This window comes from Choloepus didactylus, chromosome 6, assembly GCF_015220235.1.
Source record: "Choloepus didactylus isolate mChoDid1 chromosome 6, mChoDid1.pri, whole genome shotgun sequence".
NCBI classification, from domain to species: domain Eukaryota; kingdom Metazoa; phylum Chordata; class Mammalia; order Pilosa; family Megalonychidae; genus Choloepus; species Choloepus didactylus.
In genome coordinates, this window is record NC_051312.1 from 1,478,551 (window position 1) to 1,500,037 (window position 21,487).

The 21,487-nt window shown below is 66.5% G+C and overlaps 2 protein-coding genes across 25 annotated transcripts in view; one reads left to right on the forward strand and one right to left on the reverse strand.

The window, feature by feature from the left end:
- The window catches only part of BRSK2 (BR serine/threonine kinase 2), a 69,460-nt gene extending 53,936 nt beyond the window's left edge, over positions 1-15,524 (forward strand). For 3 of the 18 annotated variants that reach the window (XM_037839808.1, XM_037839819.1, XM_037839821.1), the window contains 10 exons: positions 8-158; positions 2,021-2,086; positions 4,221-4,281; positions 5,183-5,390; positions 6,005-6,053; positions 9,028-9,151; positions 10,647-10,827; positions 10,901-10,990; positions 12,614-12,661; positions 13,746-15,524. In XM_037839808.1, coding sequence (XP_037695736.1) covers positions 8-158; positions 2,021-2,086; positions 4,221-4,281; positions 5,183-5,390; positions 6,005-6,053; positions 9,028-9,151; positions 10,647-10,827; positions 10,901-10,990; positions 12,614-12,661; positions 13,746-13,945 — 1,178 coding nt within the window. In that variant the 3' untranslated portion in view covers positions 13,946-15,524. Of the gene's footprint in view, positions 1-7; positions 159-2,020; positions 2,087-4,220; positions 4,282-5,182; positions 5,391-6,004; positions 6,054-9,027; positions 9,152-10,646; positions 10,828-10,900; positions 10,991-11,162; positions 11,258-12,613; positions 12,662-13,745 lie in introns of all 18 variants that reach the window. The other 15 variants (XR_005217419.1, XR_005217418.1, XR_005217420.1 and 12 more) reach the window with 15 other exon arrangements.
- A 4,898-nt stretch (positions 15,525-20,422) lies between these two features.
- Positions 20,423-21,487, reverse strand: part of MOB2 (MOB kinase activator 2) — a 75,878-nt gene continuing 74,813 nt past the window's right edge. For all 7 annotated transcript variants that reach the window (XM_037838707.1, XM_037838704.1, XM_037838708.1 and 4 more), the window contains one exon: positions 20,423-21,366. In XM_037838707.1, coding sequence (XP_037694635.1) covers positions 21,080-21,366 — 287 coding nt within the window. In that variant the 3' untranslated portion in view covers positions 20,423-21,079. The remainder of the gene's footprint in view (positions 21,367-21,487) is intronic.

Below are 21,487 nucleotides of genomic sequence, written 5' to 3' on the forward strand. Positions count from 1 at the left end.
CGTGCAGACCCCCCTCGGAAGCGCGTGGACTCCCCGATGCTGAATCGGCACGGCAAGCGGCGGCCGGAGCGGAAGTCCATGGAGGTGCTCAGCGTGACGGACGGGGGCTCCCCGGTGCCTGCACGGAGAGCCATCGAGATGGCCCAGCACAGCCAGAGGTATGCGTGTGCCCCGCCCTCGATGCCCCAGTGGGGTCGGCACCAGCACCCCCCGTGGCTGCAGCAGGCTTGGCCTGGCCATTCCTGCTCCCCTGGCTGTGGGGTCCTGGCTGGGCACGGCTGAGGGGACTGGACCAGGCTGGGCCAGACTGAGCTGGGCTGGGCCAGACGTTACTGTGAGGTCGGGGTGAGCTGCGCTGGGCTGGGCTGGGCCAGACTGAGCTGTACTGGGCTAGGCTGTACTGGGCTGGGTCTACTGGGTTGGGCTCAGCTGGGCTGAGCTGGGTGCACTTGGCTGGGCTGTGCTGGGCTAAGCTGGGTATACTGGGCTGGGCTGAGGTGGGCTGTGCTGGGTATAGTTGGTTGGGCTGTGCTGGGTGCACTGGGCCGTGCTGGGAGCACTGGGCTGGGCTGAGGTGGGCTGTGCTGGGTATAGTGGGTTGGGCTGTGCTGGGAGCACTGGGCTGTGCTGGGAGCACTGGGCTGGGCTGAGGTGGGCTGTGCTGGGAGCACTGAGCTGGGTTGAGGTGGGCTGTGCTGGGTATAGTTGGTTGGGCTGTGCTGGGTGCACTGGGCTGTGCTGGGAGCACTGAGCTGGGCTGAGGTGGGCTGTGCTGGGTATAGTGGGTTGGGCTGTGCTGGGAGCACTGGGCTGTGCTGGGAGCACTGGGCTGGGGTGATGGGGGTGGGTCAGGTGGTGTCGGGCTCCGTGGGGAATGGCTTGCACCTTACTGGGAGGCAGAGCAGCCTGCAGTGGTGGGTGGCCAAATTCTGGGGGGTGCTGAGCAGGTCTGGACGGCCCTCAGGCCCACGGCTGTGATGAGAAGGCCCTGCTGCCCTGGCTGCCCTGTGGTCTGGGCCCCAGCACCCCACTGACCCTCCCTGCTTCTCTGCCCGGCCTGTACCGGACACTTGGGTGCTGGGGCAGGACAAGCTCCTCTCAAAGAACTTGCTGGAAACATAGAAGAGACCTCAGGGAGGCTGCATGAGGACTGTGATAAACTGTGCCAGCCCCAGTGGTCCCAGGCCCTCCCCAGGGAGCCAGTGGGTCCGGCCCCCGAGCCTCCTCCCAGTTCTCTAGGCAGCCATGACCCACCCACCCACCCCACAGCTCCTGGAACCAGGTTGGGAAGGGGCGGGAGGGCCCCCTGGCTGCGCTCAAGGTCTTGTCCTCAACTGTTGGCTGCGTCCTGCGTGTCGTGGAGGGCGTACCCCAGCCTGGACACACGCCTGTGGCCGGCCGGCGTAGCCAACACACTCCCTGGCTCCTGTCTCCAGGGCTTCCCCCCGGGCCGAGGGTGGCTCGGAGCCCCTCCCCACTCCCTGTACCGGCCGCCTCAGCACCCCCCTGCCCACCTGGACCCCCAGACGGGCAGGGGAGGAGAGGGGCTGCCCGCTCTTTCCTCTTACCTAGGGTTCCTTGGCTTCTCCTGCTCCAGTCTCCAGGCCTGGCTGCCTCCAGGGGTGCTGGGATGGGGTCGGGGTGACACCCAGGCTGTTGGAGGCCCCTCTGTCCTGGAAGGTCCTGATCTCTTGCTGTTTCTTGGGGCTTCCTGTGTGCCCCTGGTCACCCGGCACAGGGGTCAGCGGTGGGAACGGGCATCCTCCAAGGCCTGATTGGACCACCCCACCCAGGCAGCCCTCGAGGCTCTCCTGCCCGACACCCGCTCGCTCTCTGGGCACCACCCAGTCTTGGTGGGCTGCACCCCAGCCTCCCCTCACTGTGCCCCTTGGGCCGGCCCAGTCTCAGGACTGTGCAGCCGTGACCCCCAGGCCTGCATCTGGCTCTGGCCTGCCTGGCGTGGCCCGGGTGGCGGGCGGCCACGCGGTGACTGTGTTTTCTTGCTTTGTTCCTGCTGTAGTAAAGCAGTGTTCAGTAAAAGCCTGGATATCGCTGAAGCCCATCCCCCATTCAGCAAAGAAGACAGGTATACACGCTGACCCCAGCCCCACAGATGCTGACCCCGCTGCCCGGCAGGCACGGCAAACGGCAGGCCCGGGGCAGGGCCAGCCCCGCTCCTTCCCACAGCGGAGCCACCCAGGCAGCCAGGGGAGGGGCCTGGGCCAGGCCAGGGTACTGGGGCAGGGCAGATGCCAGCCCCGAGGGAGGGGCCTGCGCCCCATGGCACACAGCCCCCCCCCTGCCCAAGACCCTGCAGGGCCTGGAGACCTTGGGGTGTGCTCCAGGCTGTGCCCCTCCCGCTTGACCCAGTCCTGCCCACTGCTTCCCAGCAGGGCCTTCGCTGGGCCTGGCTGAACCATCCCCTGTTGGGCACCCCAGGGGCCTGGCACGCACGGCAGCCTCCTGCCCACAAGGGTGGGTTGGAGACAGCCCAGGGCAGCTCGTGTCCTGTGCCCACCTGCGAGCTGCAGGCTCCTGGGGGGTGGCAGGGGCTGCTGACGGGGGTCTTCCCATGGGGTCTGCTGCTCCCAAGGCTCTGGCCTGGCTCTGGCTCTGCCCCCGTGGAGCCCGTTCCCCCTGCACAGTCGCACCTCAGCCCCACAGGGCTGCCCCTTCCTAGCTTCTTCCCCCATAACCCAGCCTCCCACCCACCCCTGCCTTCCCCCACAGTGCCCCGACCCCCCGAGCCCCACCCCCTCTCACCGTGCCTCCTCGCCGCCACCCCTCCCCTGCACCTCTCCACCCCACAGCCCTCTCTGCCACTCTTCCTCTCCTTCCCCTGCACCCTCTCCCCCTGCTCTGGCTGCTTTGGGGGCTCTCTGTCCTTTCTGCCTGGGGTAGTTGTAGCTTAGTGTTTCCAGAGGCCACCTAGTCAGACGGCAGAGGCTGTGGAGATGGCTTCCCACCCCTCTTCTCTCTGGCAGCAAGGAACGAGCTCGGGCTGGGTCAGTGGGAGGCCCCCGGCCCTGGGCCATGTACGAGGCTCCTGACTCAGTGGACCTGTGGCTGCTGGGCGGCACCAGCTGGGACCGTCCGGGGCTCCCTTCCCAAGGCTGGGCTCCTGGCTCTGCATCTGGGGGCATTGGCCCTGACCCTCCAGGGCACTGTCCTGGCCCAGGGCCAAGAGGGCTGTGGCCCTCAGCTGGGTGGCTGCGTTGGGATGGGGGAATCGGGGTGGTCTCTGCAGGAGCCCAGGGAACAGGCCTGGATCCAGACGAGGGGCCCATGTGGGCTCGGGCTGCCTGTCCCAGTGCTCCCCAAGGCCCAGGCCTGGACTGTGATGGGGGCTGGCTGGTGGGGGCAGTGCGGTCGGCTCATCACCCTCTGTCCTCTTCTCTGCTGTGGCCGCTTGGGCCCCCTCCTTTCCTGGTTCCTTTCTCTGAGGGCAGCAAGTGCCAGCACGCGGAGCTGAGGGGCCACTGGCTTCCTCTCCCGCTGCCATGCAGCATGTGGGGTGGTGGCGTCTGCTCGGCCCCGTGGGGGGCAGCCGTGTACCAGTGCCTCACTGGGCTCCTGGTCTGGCGCCTCCCCCGGGTGTGCCCAGGCCGGGTCCTGGGGCCATGGACACATGGGGGAGTCGGGCCCCGCTGTCCCTGCCCCGGCCCTGCCCAGGCTGGCCCAGCACAAATGAAGGAGGCCAAGCTGGCCTGGGCATCTTGGGTCGGCAGCCCCAGGCCTGGCAGGCGAGGTGATGGACGTGGGGGCCCGGCTAGTTCCAGGTGCCTGTGGGCAGGGCAGAGCCTGGGGCAGCCAGGATGCGGAGATGGGGTCCGCCTGCGGCCTGGAGCTGGGCAGGGCTGATTCACAGAAGCCCCCTGTGCTTTGTCCATCTGTCCATTCGTCCGAGCACTTGACGGCCCCTTGCTGGCGGGCTCCTTGGAGCAGGTCCCATCCTGGCCTGGGGCCACTGGCATGGCAGCTGCGGAGTGGCGGGGAGGGCCCCGGTGACCCTGGCACCCCTACGGGAGCCCTGACAGACCTTGGATGGGCTGTGCGGAGATGCAGGGCAGGGCCAACCTCCAGGGCCCCTCCTGGGCTCGGGGGGCAGGTACCAGGCACGGGGCGGGCTCAGGGCTCCTGACCAGGCCGGGAGACCCTTGGAGGGGACAGGAGATGCTGCCCTGAGGGCTGAAGTGGCCACCCTGTGCTTGCTTCCCCAGGTCTCGGTCCATCAGCGGCGCCTCCTCGGGCCTGTCCACCAGCCCCCTCAGCAGCCCCCGGGTGAGTGCCCGCCCCGCCCTGCACCCCAGGTTTAGGCTGAGGGGCTGGGGCAGGAAGGCCGGGTGGGAGGGCCAGGGCATCTGCGGACCCTCACGAAGTGGGCCCCAGGAGCCCTCCACCCCCTGCCTCTCCCTCACCTCGAGGACCCTGGGCCTAGCCCGCACCCCTCGGGCTGGAGGAGAGAGGCCCCGGCCCCCTGAGCTGTGAGCACTGGAGCTGGCAGGGACCCCACCGCACCCTCGACCTCCAGGGTGGGCTGGTGCCGTCGCTGCTGCTCAGGGGTCCCCTGGCTGCTGCTGCTGGGCGGGTGTGGGCCGCTCTTGCTAACTGCACGTTTCTCTGTTTTGTTTGTGTTCTCGTGTGTCGTTTGTTTTCTTTTGTGCCTCCCCCTGTGCCTGCTGCCTGGGGTGCTGCCGCGGGTCCTGCCTGCACGCTCCCTCGGGCCCTCCCGGGTGCCCTGTGTGCATGGGGTGGGTGCACGTGTGTCGGGGGCGCCACCCTCCCCGCTCGCGTTCGCTCTCGGCACCTCCCGTAGCCTGTTAGGAAGTTCATCCTCCCCCCGCCGCCCCCCGAGCCCCCCGCCGCAGCCTGCCCCCCGACCACATCCGTGGAGCCCGAAGCCTGTCGGAGCACCCGGCCTGGACACGGCCTCCCTCCGCCGGCCGCCCCGCGGCCCAACCCCAAGACCCAGACCTTGCCGTGCAAGGGCAGGCTGAGCGGCAGGCCGCTGCAGGGCACCAAGTCCAACCCCCTGCCGGTCACCGCCCAGAGCCGGCCTCCCGCCGCTGCGGGGCTCAGCCCCCCGCTCGCCCTGTCCCCGGGCCCGGCCGCCCCACCAGCCCCCGCCTGGCTGCCGCCTGCCGGGGCCGAACCAAATGCCAGATCTGTCCCCGCCATACAGGTGACCCCTCACCCCTCTCCGAGGGGCAGCCCCCTCCCCACCCCCAAGGGGACACCTGTCCACACGCCCAAGGAGAGCCCGGCTGGCACACCCAACCCCACACCGCCGTCCAGCCCCAGCGTCGGAGGGGTGCCCTGGAGGGCGCGGCTCAACTCCATCAAGAACAGCTTCCTGGGCTCACCCCGCTTCCACCGCCGGAAACTGCAAGGTGAGCGGGGCTGCTGCGGGCCTGCCGGGGGCCCCGTCCCCACTCTGCCCTCACTGCGGGGTCCTTCCCCAGCAAGCACTGGGCATGTGCCCAGTGCCTGCATTGGGGTCTGGTGTGCACACGGCGCAGAGCCACCCAACCTTGTGGGCATGGCCCCAAGGCTGCTCCTGGCCCCTCTGCCCCGCTCAGACCACAGCCTTCCCCGGGCCACATGCCTCACCAGGAGGAGGGCCCCTGATGAGTGGGGTGTGGGCACTGGAGGCCTTTGGGGTCCCCCTTCTGTGTGCTAGGACCGGTTGGCACTGCCCACCTCCCGGGCTGCAGCACCACTGCTTGGCTTCTGGGAGTGGCAGGGACCTGGGGCCAGTGAGAGGCCAGAGAAGCCCCCCTACCTGGCTGGCTTCAGCACCAGAGGGGAGGACAGCTCCTGCGGCCCAGGCCGAGGAGGCTCGGGGTGGACAGGAGCCCACTGGGCGGTGCCTTCAGGCAGCTCAGCCCTGGGGTGTCCAAGTCAGGTTGTTCAGACTCTGCCAGGGCAGGGTGGCTGAGGGGGGCAGGGTGGGGACAGGATGGATGGTAACCTGGTTCTTTTTCCCTGTCCGTCGTGTGTGCAGTTCCGACGCCGGAGGAGATGTCCAACCTGACCCCCGAGTCGTCCCCAGAGTAAGTGGCCCTTGCTCGAGGCCCCAGGGGAGCCCTCAGGCCTGGCCCCCACACCTGGCTGGGTGGGGTGGGGCCCGGTGGACCTGCCCCCACCACGTTCCCCCTGCCCACCTTCTCCAGCCCCGCCCCCTCCTGGTCCCCCTTCTGGGTCTCGTCTCCTTGACCCTGAAGGCCTGGGCTTGTGGCCGGAAGGACGGGGCCGGGAGACACCGCGGAGACGCAGTGCTGGCTGCCAGCTCTGCCCAGAAGCCACGGCTCTCAGCAGGGGCCTGGGGTGGGCCAAAGATGAGGGCAGGGGAGCGCAGGGGACCCCATGGCCGGAGGGTGTGGCCATGCCTTGTCATGGTGGTCGGTGGGAAGAGGGTCCCTCGGGCCCGTGAGGAGCTTGGCCCTACCAGGGCCGTGGTGCCAGCTGACGGCAGGCCTCAGTGCCTCCGGATACAGACGCAGCCCGCGGGGGCTGCTCCCCGGGCAGCCTTGGCGTGAGGGAGCCAGGGCACTGCTGGCCTTGGCCGGGAAGGGCTGCACTGGGCAGAGGTGACCCGAGGCTCCGGGCTTCCCAAGGACAGAGTGGAACCTGGAGGGGCTGAGACCCTGGGGTTGGGCAGAGGGCTCACAAGAGATGGTGGGTTCTCCCGAGGAGCGGGGTCAGCACGATGGAACTGCTGGCTGCCTGTGAACGGGGCGCCGTGGGAGGACGGCCGAGGCCAGGTGCACTTGAGCCAGGACCCGGCAGCACCAGGCCATCCGAGCCAAGGCTTTGTCCTGCTGCTGGGAGGAAAAGGGGCTCAGGGACACCGAGGAGGACGGAGGGGCAGAGATGCTCCTGGGGCTGGCGTCTGCCTGTGGGGCCTGCACCTGGCCCTGAAGCCAAGCTGAATGCCAAGGCACCTGCCCTGGTCACCCAGAAGGCCCTCGTTCCCCTGGTTGCTGCCCGAGTCCACTCCATCACAGTGCCAGCGAGGCAGGAGGTGTCCCTGTGAGACCCTGTGCCAAGCCTGGTCCATCATCGGTTCCTGGTGATGGAGGGGTTGGTGTAGGCTGTGCAGAGGGATGTCGTGGTGAGCGAGGCCACGCCTCACGTACGGGGCATAGGCCTGGCCGTAAGCTGCTGTGCCCACACAGGCAGCCTCTGCCCAGGGCAGTGGGCCAGGGCGGCTGCCACAGAAGAGCCTGCTCTGTGCCCGCCCGGCAGAGGCCCGCTGGGGCTGCCAGCATCCGGCCTGGTTTGGGACTTGGCTGCCCGGCTGGGGTGATGCGCATCTTGTAACAAGCCCTGAAGGCCTGGGTTGAGGCAGTGGTTTTAAATCCTGCTCTCAGCATCCCTCAAGCTGCAGTTCTCCCGCTGTTTCTAGAAGCCTCCATGGACATAATCGTGATGTAACTACTGTAGGTTTTGGAAGAGCTGAAGCGTGGCGGCCTTCTCTTCCTTCTCTCCTGACCCTTGAGGCCCCCTGAGGCCGTATCCGCTCCCCTCCGGCCCGGGCTCCTCTGTGCACACCTGAGCCCCGGGCGCCCGCCCCGTCCAGAGGCTTTGCTCGCGGAGGCTAGCACCGCACCCAGCACTGCACCCACCGCCAGCTTCCCTCAAGACGCGGCTCCCAAAGGCAGGAACTACCTGCTATGGCTTCCAGAGACACCGGGCCACTCCGTAATTTGGTCAAAAAATGTTCCCAAGTGCCTCCAGGCTCCCTGCCCTGCTGTGGACACCGGGGATGTGGCGGCAAGTGAGGCAGGCAGGACATGGCCCTCGAGAGCTCCAGGTATAGGGCGCTCAGCCGGGGAGGTGGCAGGACGTCGCGGTCAAGAGGCTGGAGCCCACCTGGGACACGGGGCTGCACCCGAGGCTACGTTCCTCGGCCAGGAGTCCTGGCACACACGAAGAAGCCGGTCCTGGCTGGAGAGCAGGGGCTACTGGGAGGCCGCGTGGTCATCTGAGAATAGCCACAGGGGCCGAAGAATCAGCTCAGGAAACGGGAGGTGGCGCAGCCAGGAAATCTGCCACGCTGGCCTCAGAACCCGCCCAGGGAGGCCCCACGGCTGGGGTGCTGGCCCCCCGCACTCCTGGCTGCTTGTGGAGGCCTGTCGCCTGCCCTCCCAGCCGCAGGGCTGCCCAGCTGCCGGGGCTCCACGGCCGCATCTCCAGTGGCAGCAGCACCCGCCTGGCGCCGTCCTGGGCCCTGTGGGCTGTGGGTGGACAGTCGGCTGGGCCTCCTGGCTCCACTGGACTGGGGTCCGCTCTTGAGCTCACCGGGGGTTGGCAGAATGCGGGTCCCGGGGGGCTGCTGGCTGGAGGCCACCCCCAGTTCCTCACCTGTCCTCACACCTGCTGGCAGGACGCGGTCAGTCTCGGGCTCCAATCTGGAAGTGCTGTCCCCTGGCACTGCTGGGTGCCGGGCTCAGAAGCATGTTGCAGTCCTGGCTCGCTCAGGGGGTGGGGAAACATCCTGGAACCTGCCTCCCGCACGGAGCATTCAGATCTGGGGGGCAGGAGACCCCAGGTCAAAGTGAGGGTGACCATTGGGGTAGAATATGGGGGGCAGTAGCAGCGCGTTGCTGCAGCAGCTCTGTGGCCACGGGAGGGCCTGCTCGGCACACACGGCCCACGGGCAGCATTGGGGGGACGGGGTGACCACTGGGGTGCCGAGTCACAAGGGAGCACAGGGGATGCCATGGGAAGGGGGCAGACTCTAAGGCCGGGGTGGAAGATGTGCCGTCTGCCCTGGTGCTCGCCCATTCTGCAGAGCAGGGGCCCCGGCCCCCTCCCGCTCGCACTGGCTGGGCCCCGGCGCACCCCCAGGTGGGGGTCATCTCTGCTACTGTAGAACTTAGGGTTTAACCAGGGAGGGGCGAGCCCGGGGTCTCCTTTCCTCCTGGTTGGGTTTCTGGGCACGGCTCTGTGGGAGGCAGGAAGTGGGGCCACCCCCGGCCCCAGGACCGCTGTCCAGAACACCAACACCACCATGTTCCCCAGGCTCGCCAAGAAGTCCTGGTTTGGGAACTTCATCAGCCTGGAGAAGGAGGAGCAGATCTTCATGGTGATCAAGGACAAGCCGCTCAGCTCCATCAAGGCTGACATCGTGCACGCCTTCCTCTCGGTGAGGCCCAGGCCCCGTGGCCGCCAGCAGGCCAGACCATTGTGGGGGACACCTGGCAGGGACGGGAGGCTCAGGGCACGCATGCTGGCTGCAGAGTGGATGCCCACTTGCTCATGCATTTGTTCAGGGAGACCCCAGCCTGGGGGTCCAGGCCTCCAAGGGCTGGGTGGAGGGGGCACAGGCTGTGGACACGGGGCCTGGGTGCGGGGGCCGAAGAGCAGGTGGATGAGCAGCCCAAGCAAGGATCTTGGGACCAGACCCCAGGCAGGCGGGCTGGTGTGACGCAGAGGGTCGGTCCTCAGGAGCCTCTGGCCCACCCTGGAGGGGGCTGCCCACCAGGGGTGTCCTCCCCACTCTACCCACCCCGACACTGGCCGTGTCTCCTGCAGCCCCTCCTGGCCCCAAGTGGGCTTCCTTGGTCTCTGCTGGGGGTCTTTAATACGGGGGAGCAGAAATCCCACAAAGACTCCAGAAAAGGTTTCTTCGTCAGCATGACTCCGAGTCCCAGGCAGGAGCCCTGCCCAGCGGGTGGGGGGTGGCCCCTACCTGCAGCCCCCGCCCCGCGTTGGCCTTAGTCTGGGTGTCATGCTCAGGTGTCCACCTTGGCCTGGGGTCCCTGTCCAGCTTGGCTTTCCACCTGCCTGCCCACTGACTAGGGCGGCCTGGGACCTGTCTTCCCCCTCGGCCAAGCCCCACCCATGCAGGACCACTTGGCCCTGAGGCCTGGACAGGGAGTGGGGCCTGAGGAGCTCTCTGTCATCTCGGGGCAGCGCTCAGCACCCACAGGCATGTTTCCCATAGGTGCCCACCCAGCCCCTGGGGTCAGGGGCCCCTGGCCTGAGCCCCACGCCCACTTTGGGATTGTTGGCGCCTGGCACATGTGCCAAGAGGCTGACACCTGCCCTGGGGGCCTCCACACGCAGCCCTGTCAGCCCGCCTGGGGCTCCGTGGCCATTCAGCCAGGGTCCCTCAGGGCCCCTCAAGGCCCTGCCGCCTCCGCCCCCCTGGCCCCTGGCCCCCTTCCCTGGCCCCTGTGGTGACGACAGGGATGAGCTTCCTGCTGACACGAGGCCCCTGGCCGCTGCTCCTTGGGGGCTCTCCTTCCCACTGTCACCCCTGTCCTCTCCTGCAAGGCCGTCCTTGGACGCCAGTGTCCGTTCCCCTGTGAAGGCTCAGCCAGTGCTTTCTTGGCCCCCGTGTGCTGGGGCCCTTGGACTTGGCTCACATCAGTGGAGACTGCTGTGAGCTTCCATCTAGTTTGGCTTTAAATGGCGTTTCCCGTTGCTGCTGCGTGAGCCAAGCGCAGCCGAGGGTCCCTCGGTGCCCGGGAGGGGGCGGCGGCTCATCGCAGTTACTCAGTCCCTCGAGGAACCTTGGGGACAGGAAGGCGCGTTCTTCACCATCACCCACGGCGCAGCTCCCCGCCTGCTCCGCCCCGGCCTGGCGCTCTCCCTCGGGGGCCGGGGCGGCCACGACTCCCGCCTGCTCTCCGCAGATCCCCAGCCTCAGCCACAGTGTCGTCTCCCAGACGAGCTTCCGGGCCGAGTACAAGTCGGCGGGGGGGCCGGCGGTGTTCCAGAAGCCGGTCAAGTTCCAGGTGGACATCACCTACTCGGAGGGTGGGGGCGCCCAGAAGGACAGCGGTGTCTACTCGGTCACCTTCGCGCTGCTGTCAGGTGCGGCGGGGGCCGGGCGCGGGGCGGGGGTGGCGCTGGCCGGCGCAGGCTGTGACCCGCTCCCCGCCCCCAGGCCCCAGCCGCCGCTTCAAGAGGGTGGTGGAGACCATCCAGGCCCAGCTGCTGAGCTCGCACGAGCAGCCGCCGGCCCCACAGCTGGCAGGTGAGCGGGGCCCGGCCGGGGTACTGGGGGGCGGGGGGAGCAGGAGACCAGGGCCCCCTGGCGCCCCCCACGCCGCCCGCCGCCCCAGGGAGCAGAGCCCCCAGCCCCCCAGGCTGCGCCGGGGCAAGAGGCCGAGCCGCAGCCACCTGAAAGGCGCCTCTTGTCCACCCAGACCTGCCCCTGCCCGCGCCAGGACTCAGCTGGGGCGCTGAGCATAAGGGCCAGAAGGTGGCCACCAGCTACGAGAGTAGCCTCTGACGCGGGCAGGTAAGGCTCCCGGCCTCCAGGGCCCCCGCCGCAGCCCCCGAGGGCTCCGGGCCTGACGCCACACTGGCCCCGGCTGTTCCCGGCTGTTCTGACCCCGCTCCGGGGACCGCCTGGCCACACTGGGCTCCTCGTGGCAGCCCTGAGGGCCTGGGCAGAGCAGGGGGTCTTCATCCTGGGCCTAGAAGGGCTCTTGGGGATAGGGGCACAGGAGCCCAGGGTCCATGTGTGTGCCCGTGGGGTCCCAGGAGGAGGGCCGGAGGGGCGAGCTGGGCAGGTGCAAGGTGTCCAGGCCTGGCCTTGCTGAGCCCTGGGGCAGCCCCCTGCTCCCTCGCTTTCTGCCATCTCATCCCATCTGTCTGTGTCTCTCCACCTCCACCTTCCCACCTCCACCAGGCCCTTCTCACCCCACAGGGGTTGGCAATAGCATCCCTCCGGGGTGAGGCAGGAGGGGTCCCGGGGAAGACAGCTGCAGGACACTGCCCTGGGCATGGCAGGGACCCTGCCCCCCAAGACACCCTTCTCCTAGCCCATTGGGCAGGTCTCCGAGCCCCCCCCACCAGGAGGTGCCACCCCGTGTCAAGCCAGGGCTCCCCCCTGCAGTTCTGCCGCTCCCCAAAGCAGGGGACACTTTTCCCTTTAGCCTTTGCCCAACCCTGGGGACTGGGGTCCTCAACCAGGCCTCCACCCCCGTGCTCCCCGTGTGCCCCACCCTCAGCACCCCAGCCCACCCGGCACTCTCACGCGACCATGCTCAGACCCAGCCACTGTGGGCAGACGCTGGCCCCTCGGGTGCGGGCAGCCCTCTGGGGAATGCGGGGCCCCCTGATAGGGCACCCAGCAGTCTGGGAGGAGAGAGGGATCCAGAAAGGGCCCTGCCCCCATGGCCCCCATCTCCCTGCCCCAGGCCCATCCAGGAAGAGGGCAGACACAGAGGAGCCAAGGCCTGGCAAGGAGGTGTCCGCCACCCCACCCCCCAGCACCAGCCCCTTCCAGGCCTGGGCTGTGGTCGCAGGCCAAGCGGGGCAGCTGGGGGCTCCTGACCGGCAGGAGCAGGGAGCGGCAGGCAGGAGGGCATCAGGTGTCACGGGAACCAGGAGCTCGGGCTGCCCCGAGCCAAGGAGCGAGCACGCTCAGAACACGGAGCAGCTGGCGCTCGTTCAGTTCCAGAGCAAGCGGGGGCCAGGCAAGGCCAAGGCAGGGACCAGGGAACCCCAGGTGCCCCCATGTCCCCCCACACAGGCCCCACTGCAGGGCAGAGGGCCCAGCCCTGCCCCATGAGGCCTGCCCTGTGGGGCCCACCCAGCCCCCCGGGAGCCTTTTTCACATGCACCCCCCTGTCTCCGTTCTGTGCTGCAGACCCCACTAACTGCATGGAGGTGATGACGGGGAGGCTTTCCAAGTGTGGTAAGATCCCCTCCCACCCTCTCGGCCCACCCCACCTCCGCCCTCCCCACCCACTCACCCCACCGCAGCGCCACGGCCTCCCGCTCACACCCAGGACCCAGCCACACGCCACCCTGCCTGGCACATGCAGCACACACGCGGGCGCACTCAGCCCCCCATCGCTGCTTCTCCTCTGTTCCCTGTGAGCTGACTTCCCCTCAGACACTGGGGCTCTCCCCCGGGACCCGGCCAGCCCCTCCTGGGGGCTCCTGTGGCTGGGCGGCCTCCGCTTGGTGGCAGAGGCAGGGCCGACCTGCGGGCACACACACTCACACACCCAAGGTTAGGGCCTCAGAAGCACCCCAAGGCTCAGAGCAGGAGGGGGGCCCTGTGTCCCCCATGGCAAGACTCCTGAGGGCCCTGTCCGTGGCTGGACCCCAGCCTGCCCAAGGCTGCCCCTCCCCACTGCACCTGGTAGGGAGAGAAGAGGGTGCCCCATAGGGCTTGGGCTCAGGGAGGGCTCAGGTTTAGGACAGAGGCTGAGGACCCCACACCCACACCAGGGGTCCCACTGCATCGCTTCACCCATGCAGGAGCGGTTCCCGTTTCTGCTCCCTGGTCCCAGCTTGCCCCCCCCCCACACCCACGTGCTCCATGCCTCTCCACTCATCTGTCCATCTGTCTGTCTGCGGCTGAGCTCCGTGTCTGCACTGAGTCTGCCCGGCCTCTGGGCAGCAGGTCCCGGGTTCCCCTGGCCCCTGGGGGCCCGCTCTTTGCATCTCGGGCTGGAGAGTCAGGGTCAGCAGGCTGCAGGGCTCCAGGGCCGCCGGGCTGGCCGCGGCGGGCACAGGGGGCGCAGCATGAGCCTGAGGGGTGCGTCAGGGCCTCGGGGCCTGGCCTGCGAGGGAGGAGGGGTCCCGGCTGGGGCTGCTGGGCACAGCCCCTGGGCACAGGCACCCTGGCCACCGCTGCCTGTCCCTGCACCTCCTCCCGCGGGGTCTTCTCTCTCTCCGCAAGGCCCCCTTGTTCATTTGTCTGTTTGTTCTCTCTCTCCTCCCTCCCTCCTTCTCTTTTTTTCTTTTCGTTTTCTGTTCTGTGTCCCCAGGCAGCCCACTGGGTAACTTCTTTGACGTAATTAAACAACTTTTTTCAGACGAGAAGAACGGGCAGGCGGCCCAGGCCCCCAGCACGTCCGCCCAGCCGAGGGCACCTGGCCCGCTCGGCCCTGCAGGGGACACCGAGCAGCCACCGGGCCCGGACACGGCCAGGACAGGGCCGCCCGCCGCCCGCCGCGAGCAGCCTTAGACCCCCACCCGGCACTGTCCATCCAGCGCCCAGCTCTGTCCGTCCAGACTGTTGTGGCAAAGCCTGGGAGGAAAGGAAAGGGGCACCGGCGGGGTGCCTGCTCTCGCTTTCTCTCGCGCGGTTTCTGTGTCTCTCTGTCTCTGATGCCGTCGCTTGTTTCCGCTCTGATACCAGGACTTATCCCGAAAAGTTAACACGTCACCTCCGCGAGGCCACCTCTGCGCTCCCGGCCGGACACTGGCTGACCGAAGGCAGCGGCTGCGACCTGCCTCCCTCCTCCTCCCACCCCCGCCCACCCCGGCGGCCCCCGCGCCCAGCTCTGCATGGCCCCGTGAGGACGCGGCCGTGGGGACGCCCTCCAGCCAGCTGACCCGGACGCGGCGACCTGACTGCTCGGCAGGAACGGCCAGGCCAGGCGTGACCCCGCGGCGGCCGGGGCTGTGGGAGCGGATCGCCCCGCCGCAGCCTCGCCAGCGCCCACCTCCCGCCGCCCGTCCTGGGCCCAGCGGAGGCACCGGCAGGAAGGGGGATCCCACCCCCGGGGGCGGCCGCGCTGCGGGCCGGGCTGCGACCAGTGTTACTTACTCGCCGCTTTTACTGAATTCCTGTACTTCTCTGTTCAGGGAAGGGGCAGCAGCGTTCTGCCGGCTGTCTGTCTATCTGTCCATCTGTCTTGGGCAGGGCGGTGTCTCGGGCCGAGGGGTGCTCTGGGGACAGAGCCCCCCAGGTGCCAGGGTGGGCAGGGAGGCAGGCAAGCTACTGTAAACTTTAAAGAATTCCTGCAAGATATTTTTATAAACTTTTTTTCTTGGTTGTTTTTGGAAAAGGGTGTGGGGGCTGCTGGGGCAGCACTAGGCCGTGTTTCCGTCACTAGCTCTTGGTTATTTCTATAAACATATCCACACATATATATATTTAGAGGGCGATGCGGTCAGCTCTGTCCCGGGCTGGCTGCCGGGGGCCCACGCGGGGGTGTGTGCTCTGGGCTCCGAGCCCTGGAGTGGAGGGCAGAAGGACAGCTCACCCGGGAGGGCAGGGGCGCCACAGGATTTTTTTAGTAAAATAACAAAAAGCTATTAAAAAAAACTTAAAAACAGAAAGAAAGTGGGCGGTGCTGCCGTGGCACGTCTCGGGCACAGTGAGGTGGGGGCTGCCCGCCCCGGCACCTCCCGCGCCCCTCCATGTGCCCGCCAAGCCCCAGGCCGGCCCCGACTGCCTGCTCGGGCTGCATGCTTTGCTGTGACGAGTCCGTCTTGCTTTCGGTGTCTTCCCTGCCCCTCCGCCTCGCTGTAGATTCTAGCGCTCCCGTCACACTGACCCTGCACCATGGGCCGGGATTTCGGTCCCTGAGAACAAAACGGAACAGCCACGAGAGCAAAGCCACGCGCACGAGCGGGAAGGGCCCATGCGGCCCGGAGCACCTGAAGCAATACCTCCCGTTCGCCTTCGTCTTTTGTACTTCAGACTCACGCGGACTCACGCAGACATCACGGAAACGGACAAGCCCCATCCAGTGTACCCCTTGTCAAATAACTGTGAGCAACTTTAGTTCTGGAACAATAAATTCCTTCAGCAATGACGCCAAGGCAGTCTCCGTCCGAGCCAGGGCACGGGGCAGCTGTGGCCTGAGCCCCGCGGCCCGGGCTGGCTTGGGCCGGAGCCACCCTCTGCCCAGCCGAGGACAAGCCCCGGGGTGGTGCCCACACGGCCAGGGTCAGAGACCGTTCCCAACGTGCTGGGCTTGGCCCCAGGCTGCCCCTGGCTGCAGTCGGGCTCACAGCTAGGTTGGGGGCTGGGGAGGGCAGGGGGAGGGCAGGGAGTGGCTGTGCTGCTCCCTGACATGTGCCCGCCCCCCGGCACTGGGCTGTGGCCTGTGGGATGACCTGCACTTGCCCCTTCTGGAGCGGAGGCTGGGTAAGGCACGTGACCCGGCCCTGGAAGCGAGGGGCCCCAGCTGGCGGGCGGCGTCTTGTACAGAGGGGCGCCACTACTGCCTCCCTGCAGAAAGCTGTGGGACCCCACAGATGCCCAGCTGACCACACTCGGCTTCTCCAGCACAAAGGGCCAGGCCCAGCCTGTGCCCCAGATGTGCCCCTCAGCAGGTCTGAGCAGAGAACTGCACGCTGCCAGCAGGCCCAGCCCGCAGCCTCTCCCGGGTGCGCCTGCGGGTGGAGCAGCTGGGCATGGTGCCCCAAGCTGGGCGACTGTGGTGGGCTTCCTCGACTTTACCCGCCAGGTGCCTGGAGCACCTCCAGACCCTGCCCGAGGCACCCCGCAGCACCACCCCACCCGCTGGAAAGCACTGCCCGAGGCTGGCCGGCTCCCACACCACCTGGAGGGGCAGCTGGGCCTTCTCGTGTCCTTGAGAGGTGGGTGCCCAGAAGGGACCCCAGGAGACAGCTCTGCTTCACCTGCTGGGCTGCAGCTCTCCGGCTGGCTTCAGTCTGAAATAGGGGGACAATGGACCCCACTCCAGCTCGGCGAAGTAGGCTCGCCTGGCTCTTGGGGCCCGCCCGGGCTCTGGTCTGCTCTCCTGACCTCAGCCCCTTCTGGGCCCCCGAATGCTCGGCATCTAGCATCAGCCTTAACGGGCACATGCTGGAGTTACCACAGACCTGCCAGCGCCCCCATTCCCCCTCCGGCCCCAAGCTCACTCCTGGGTGCGAGTGACTGAAGCCAAGGCCAGCTGGCCTAAGTCAGAAGCAATTAGTAATAACAGTTACCAATATGAAATAAAGTTTATATAAACAAGTGCATGTACGGACTTGGTACAACCCAACGCTCTCCTGGGCACGTTCCACATGAGCCGGTTGCTCCTTACATTGAGTCCCGCAGAGTAGAAATTAAATGGGGCCTTACAGTGGACATGGCGGTGGGGCCAGTGGGGTCCCCCTCCAATGTCCCCAGGTGGATGGATGGGGAGGAAGGCCACGTGGCAGGTGCACAGCTGGGGCCCATGCTGGAGGGGAGCCTGTGGGGAGCGGCCAGCTGAGCGCCATGTTATCGGAAGCCTGCCCTAAGCTCTGTCCACGCTACTGGCTGAAGGCGGGGGCAGAGGGGCCCCTGGATGCCCACCCTGCACGATGGAGTGACTTCTGGGGTTCTGAGGCCTCAGAGCTGGGGAAGGGGGCAGCCCAGATGGGGGTGGGGAGAGCATGCAGCCCCCCGGGCACTGGGGCTGGCGGAGGTCCGTGCCTCGCAGGCTCGAGGGGGTGGGCGCACACATCTGGGGCGGAAGAGGGTACAGTCTGCCTACCACAGCCCACCCTCTGCCCCCGGATTCACATCCACTCCACAAGCAAAACACACACAGCCCCATTTCAAGGCCCCCTGAAGTCTCGCCCAAGTCCAAAATTCCATCTAAATCTCATCACCTCAAAAGCTCTAGGCGGTCACCTGTTGGCGCAGACTGGGGGTGTCCTGCCTGGCCGTCCTAGGACTGGCTCCAGCTTGAACCATGAAGCCAGGACACAGGACTTCTGCTGCCAGGAGACAGCACGGGCTGGGGCCGGATGGCAGCTACGGACATTCCCACTTGAAAAAGGAAGAGAATGGAGGGGAAGAGGGAGTCGCGAATCCCAAGCGATTTCAGAATCTAGGGGGGCGAACTCCACTGGGTGGCAGGCCTGGGATGGAGCCTCTGGGGCTCGCGGCTCTGCCCTTTCCGTGGAAGGTGGCACGAGCTGCAGCTAGAGAGCCTGTCGTCTGGGGCACGGACTGTAAGTCTCGGGGGTCCTCTCATTCACCCCTCCCCACCCCTCCAAGCACAGTTTGGCAGCATTTCTGCTGGCATAAAATGCTCAAGAATCTGGTGGATCTCCCTATATTAAAGGAATTCACTCCGCTGGGGGAGGCTTGTCAGCACAGCCTCCCAGAAGCTCCCCCACTTCCCACTCCTGCTGAGAAGGCCCAGGGGTCCGCAGGCCCCAGGCTGCATTGCCTCCGAGCCTCTGAGCCTCCGTGGGACTGAATCCTCCGACCTTGGACCTCCCCAGCCACACTCTCAGCCTTTTCTCTAGAGCACACTTCTCTGACAGCAAATCTCTTAACCGCAGTCTTTTGTAATCTGGAAAGAATGATAATTTCTCAAATCACCAAGTCCTGGTTCCTTTCTGTTTACCTCTCTCCAGTTGCATTTTACTGGAGCAGTGTTCTAGTTTGCTAATGCTGCCGGGATGCAGAATACCAGAAATGGATCAGCTCTTATAAAGGGGGGTTATTTGTTACAAAGTTACAGTCTTAAGGCCATAAAGTGTCCAAGGTAAGGATCAACAATCAGGTACCTTCCCTGGAGGATGGCCAATGGTGTCCGGAAAACCTCTGTTAGCTGGGAAGGCACGTGGCTGGCGTCTGCTCCAAAGTTCTGGTTTCAAAACGGCTTTCTCCCAGGACGTTCCTCTCTAGGCTGCAACTCCTCAAAAATGTCATTCTTAGTTGCTCTTGGGGTGTTTGTCCTCTCTTAGCTTCTCCGGAGCAAGAGTCTGCTTTCAATGGCTGTCTTCAAACTGTCTCTCATCTGCAGCTCCTCTCTCAGCTCCTGTGCATTCTTCAGTGTCCCTCTTGGCTGTGGCAAGCTCACTCCTTCTGTCTGAGCTTATACAGTGCCCCAGTAAACTAATCAAGGCCCATGCTGAATGGGTGGGGCCACACCTCCATGGGAATTATCCAATCAGAGTCATTGCTCACAGCTGGGTGGGGCGCATTTCCATGGAAACAACCTAATCCAAAGGTTCCAACCTAATCAACACTAATATGTCTGCCCCAAAAGATTGCATCAAAGAATATGGCATTTTCTGGGAGACACTGAAACCCGCACAAGCAGCAAGGAAAAAAAAATCAAAAAACAGGCTTCACCTTCAGTGCTTTGCTTGGAAATCTCAGCTAAATATTGAAGTTCATGACGTGGGAGTTCAGCTTCGCATCTCCCCCAGGGCGCAGCTCAGCCGAGCTCTCTGCCTTCCCACGGTTTCCAACACCATGTCCCTCGCCTCGCTCAGGGCCCCTGCCCGCCGGGGTGCCTCTAGTGCCACATTCCACCACATTCCCAGGCCTCTCTGCGGAGCCCTCTCCCGCGGAGGTGCCGACGTCGTTTCCTGTCTGTTGGAGGCCATCTTGGCCTTTCCCAGCACGCTCCTCAGAAACCACCTGGCACTGCCCAGGGCCACGCTCCAAAGTGACTTCAACCTTTCCCTGATCTACCGTCGCCCCACCTGGCACTGAAACCCACACTCACTCCCTTTGCTGCTGGAACAAACTACCCCAAACTGCCCATCTTCCCGGAGCCCCTGCCGAAGCCACGCCAGCTCCGAGGGGCAGTGCAGGGCCTGGGGGCCTTCCTGCCGGGGCTCTTGGCACAAGCATGCGCTCGCCAGGTGGCAGGCAGAGCCTTCTGGAACAGTGCCATGGGAGCCAAAGAGGCAGCCTCCACAGCTCTGAGGCCTCTGTCTCCAGGGACTGGGGCAAGTGTGGGGCCTGCGGGACAGGCAGGGGCATGCCGGGCTCACACCTGGATTCTCTGGGGAGCCCCAAGGGCCGCCAGGCAGGATGGAGCTCTCAGACTGGGAGGAGAGCCTGCAGCCAAGTCCAGGGGAGAGAAGGCAGGCAGGCCCAAGCCTGGGTGGGCACAGCGAGCTGGGACAACCCCTCCTGGTGAGCATTCAGGGCCGGCACCTGACCCGCTATTGTGGGAGGCAGAGAGGGAGGAGAAGGGGCCTCTGGCCAGGCCGCAGGGCCATGACAGGCCGAGCAGGGCAAGCAGGGCAAGGCTCTGCTGCAGCAAGTGCATTGGGACAGGCTGAGTCTGAGGAGCTGTGGCCAGTGGGGGCCAAAGGATGGGGCGCAGTGAGTCCCCAGAGCTTGGAGGGACGGGGAGTGGGGCTCAGCCAGGAGCCTACCACCTAAGGGGTGCAAGGTAGGGGGTGAACATGACAGGACCCCACCATCAACACAGGGCTGCAGGCTGTCCTGACCCCACCCAAGTCCGGTGTCAGGTGTGCGGTGGGTGGGTGGAGCCTCCCACAGCCCGCCCCGAGCCCAGGGCCCCACAGCCATGCTCCCCACCTCCCAAGCTCTATGGACACTCTTCTGCGGCCTGATGTGCAGCAGCCCCCAGTGGGAACTCCAGTTCCCCACAGCCCTCAAGCCCTCGCCTCCTGCAGGGGGGCTGGTGGAGGAGCATGGCACCAGGGGCCAGGGCCGGGACATGTGCCTCCACAGGTGCCGGGGGGGGGGGGGTTCCCCTGATCATGGCTCCCCTCCCGACTGGGGAATGCGCTATCAATCCCACCAGACAGTACAGGAACCCTCAAGGCAGCCGGGCTAGCTCAGCAAAGGGACTGCCATTTTGATGGGCCCAGAGGGGCCGGGCTGCGGGGCAGTTGGAGGACCCCACCTGGGGAGCACACCCCCTCCCTGAGGCCACCCCACTCACCACCGGCCTGGGCTCCCGAGACCCTGAGGACACATGTAAGACTGCCGCCTGAGACAACCTTTTTATTAGGACTGAAGAGGAGCAACACCAGGGCACCCCGCTCCCTGCCCACAGCGAGCCTGGCACGGCGGGTGCCCCGTCCCACCCTCACCTCTTGGTGGGACTGAGAGACCATCACCCTCAGTGCTGACGCCAGCTGCTCTGCGGCTCCTCCTCGGGCACCCGGGAAGCAGGGAGCAAAGGGGGTGCAGACCCCTTCCCTCAAGGCCGCCCCACACACCCCGAGCCGCCAACAGGCAACCTCCTGGGGGTCGGGAGGAGGGAAAGGAAAGGGGAGGAAAGAGAACCCCCCAGAAAACCTAAACCCCACCCCCCAAAGCAGAACAAAACCCAAAGTGCCCAGCTCAGCCCCTCCCCGAGGAAGTGGCGCTTCCCACGTGGATGCCCGTGAGCCACGGAGCCACCGGAGGAAGGGGAGGGCGGCGCCCAGCAGGCGGGAAAGGGGTCCCGGAAGGAAGCCGGCGTCAGCCCTCGACGCTCAAGGAGGGGCGGGTGGCGCGGGGCCCGGCCCGGCAGCGCCTGTGCAGCTGACCCGGGGAGGCGGTGGCGCTCGCAGAACCCTCTGCGCCGGCGTCCGGGTCCGTGCGCACACGCGCAGACGCAGGGGCGCGGCTGTTCTTTGGCGGGGGCGCCCGCCCCGGGGCTCATCTCTCCTTCACGTGGTTCTGGGCCCCGTCGCCGCCCCCGCGGGCGCCCGGGCCGCTGCACAGGGCCTCCGTGAGGTCGTCCATGACAGCCATCTCCTTGGGGTCGACCAGACTGAACTCCCTGACGAAGAGGAGGAAGTGGGCGTATAGGGTGTTCAAGTGTCCGTGCAGCTCGAGGGCCAGGGTCTCCTTGAAGTGGGACGAGTAGATGTGCGCCAGCACGTGGAACAGGTACTTGCAGATCTTCTTCACCAGGGCCTCGAAGGAGCTGGGGAATTCTCTGCCTGGAGGGGAGGCCACCATCACAGCCCCGTCCCCCCCGGAGCCTCCGCCTCACCAGCCCCCCCCCACTCCCCGAAGCAGGTACTTTGCCACTGGACCCCGTCCACTCTCCCTGCAGCCCCC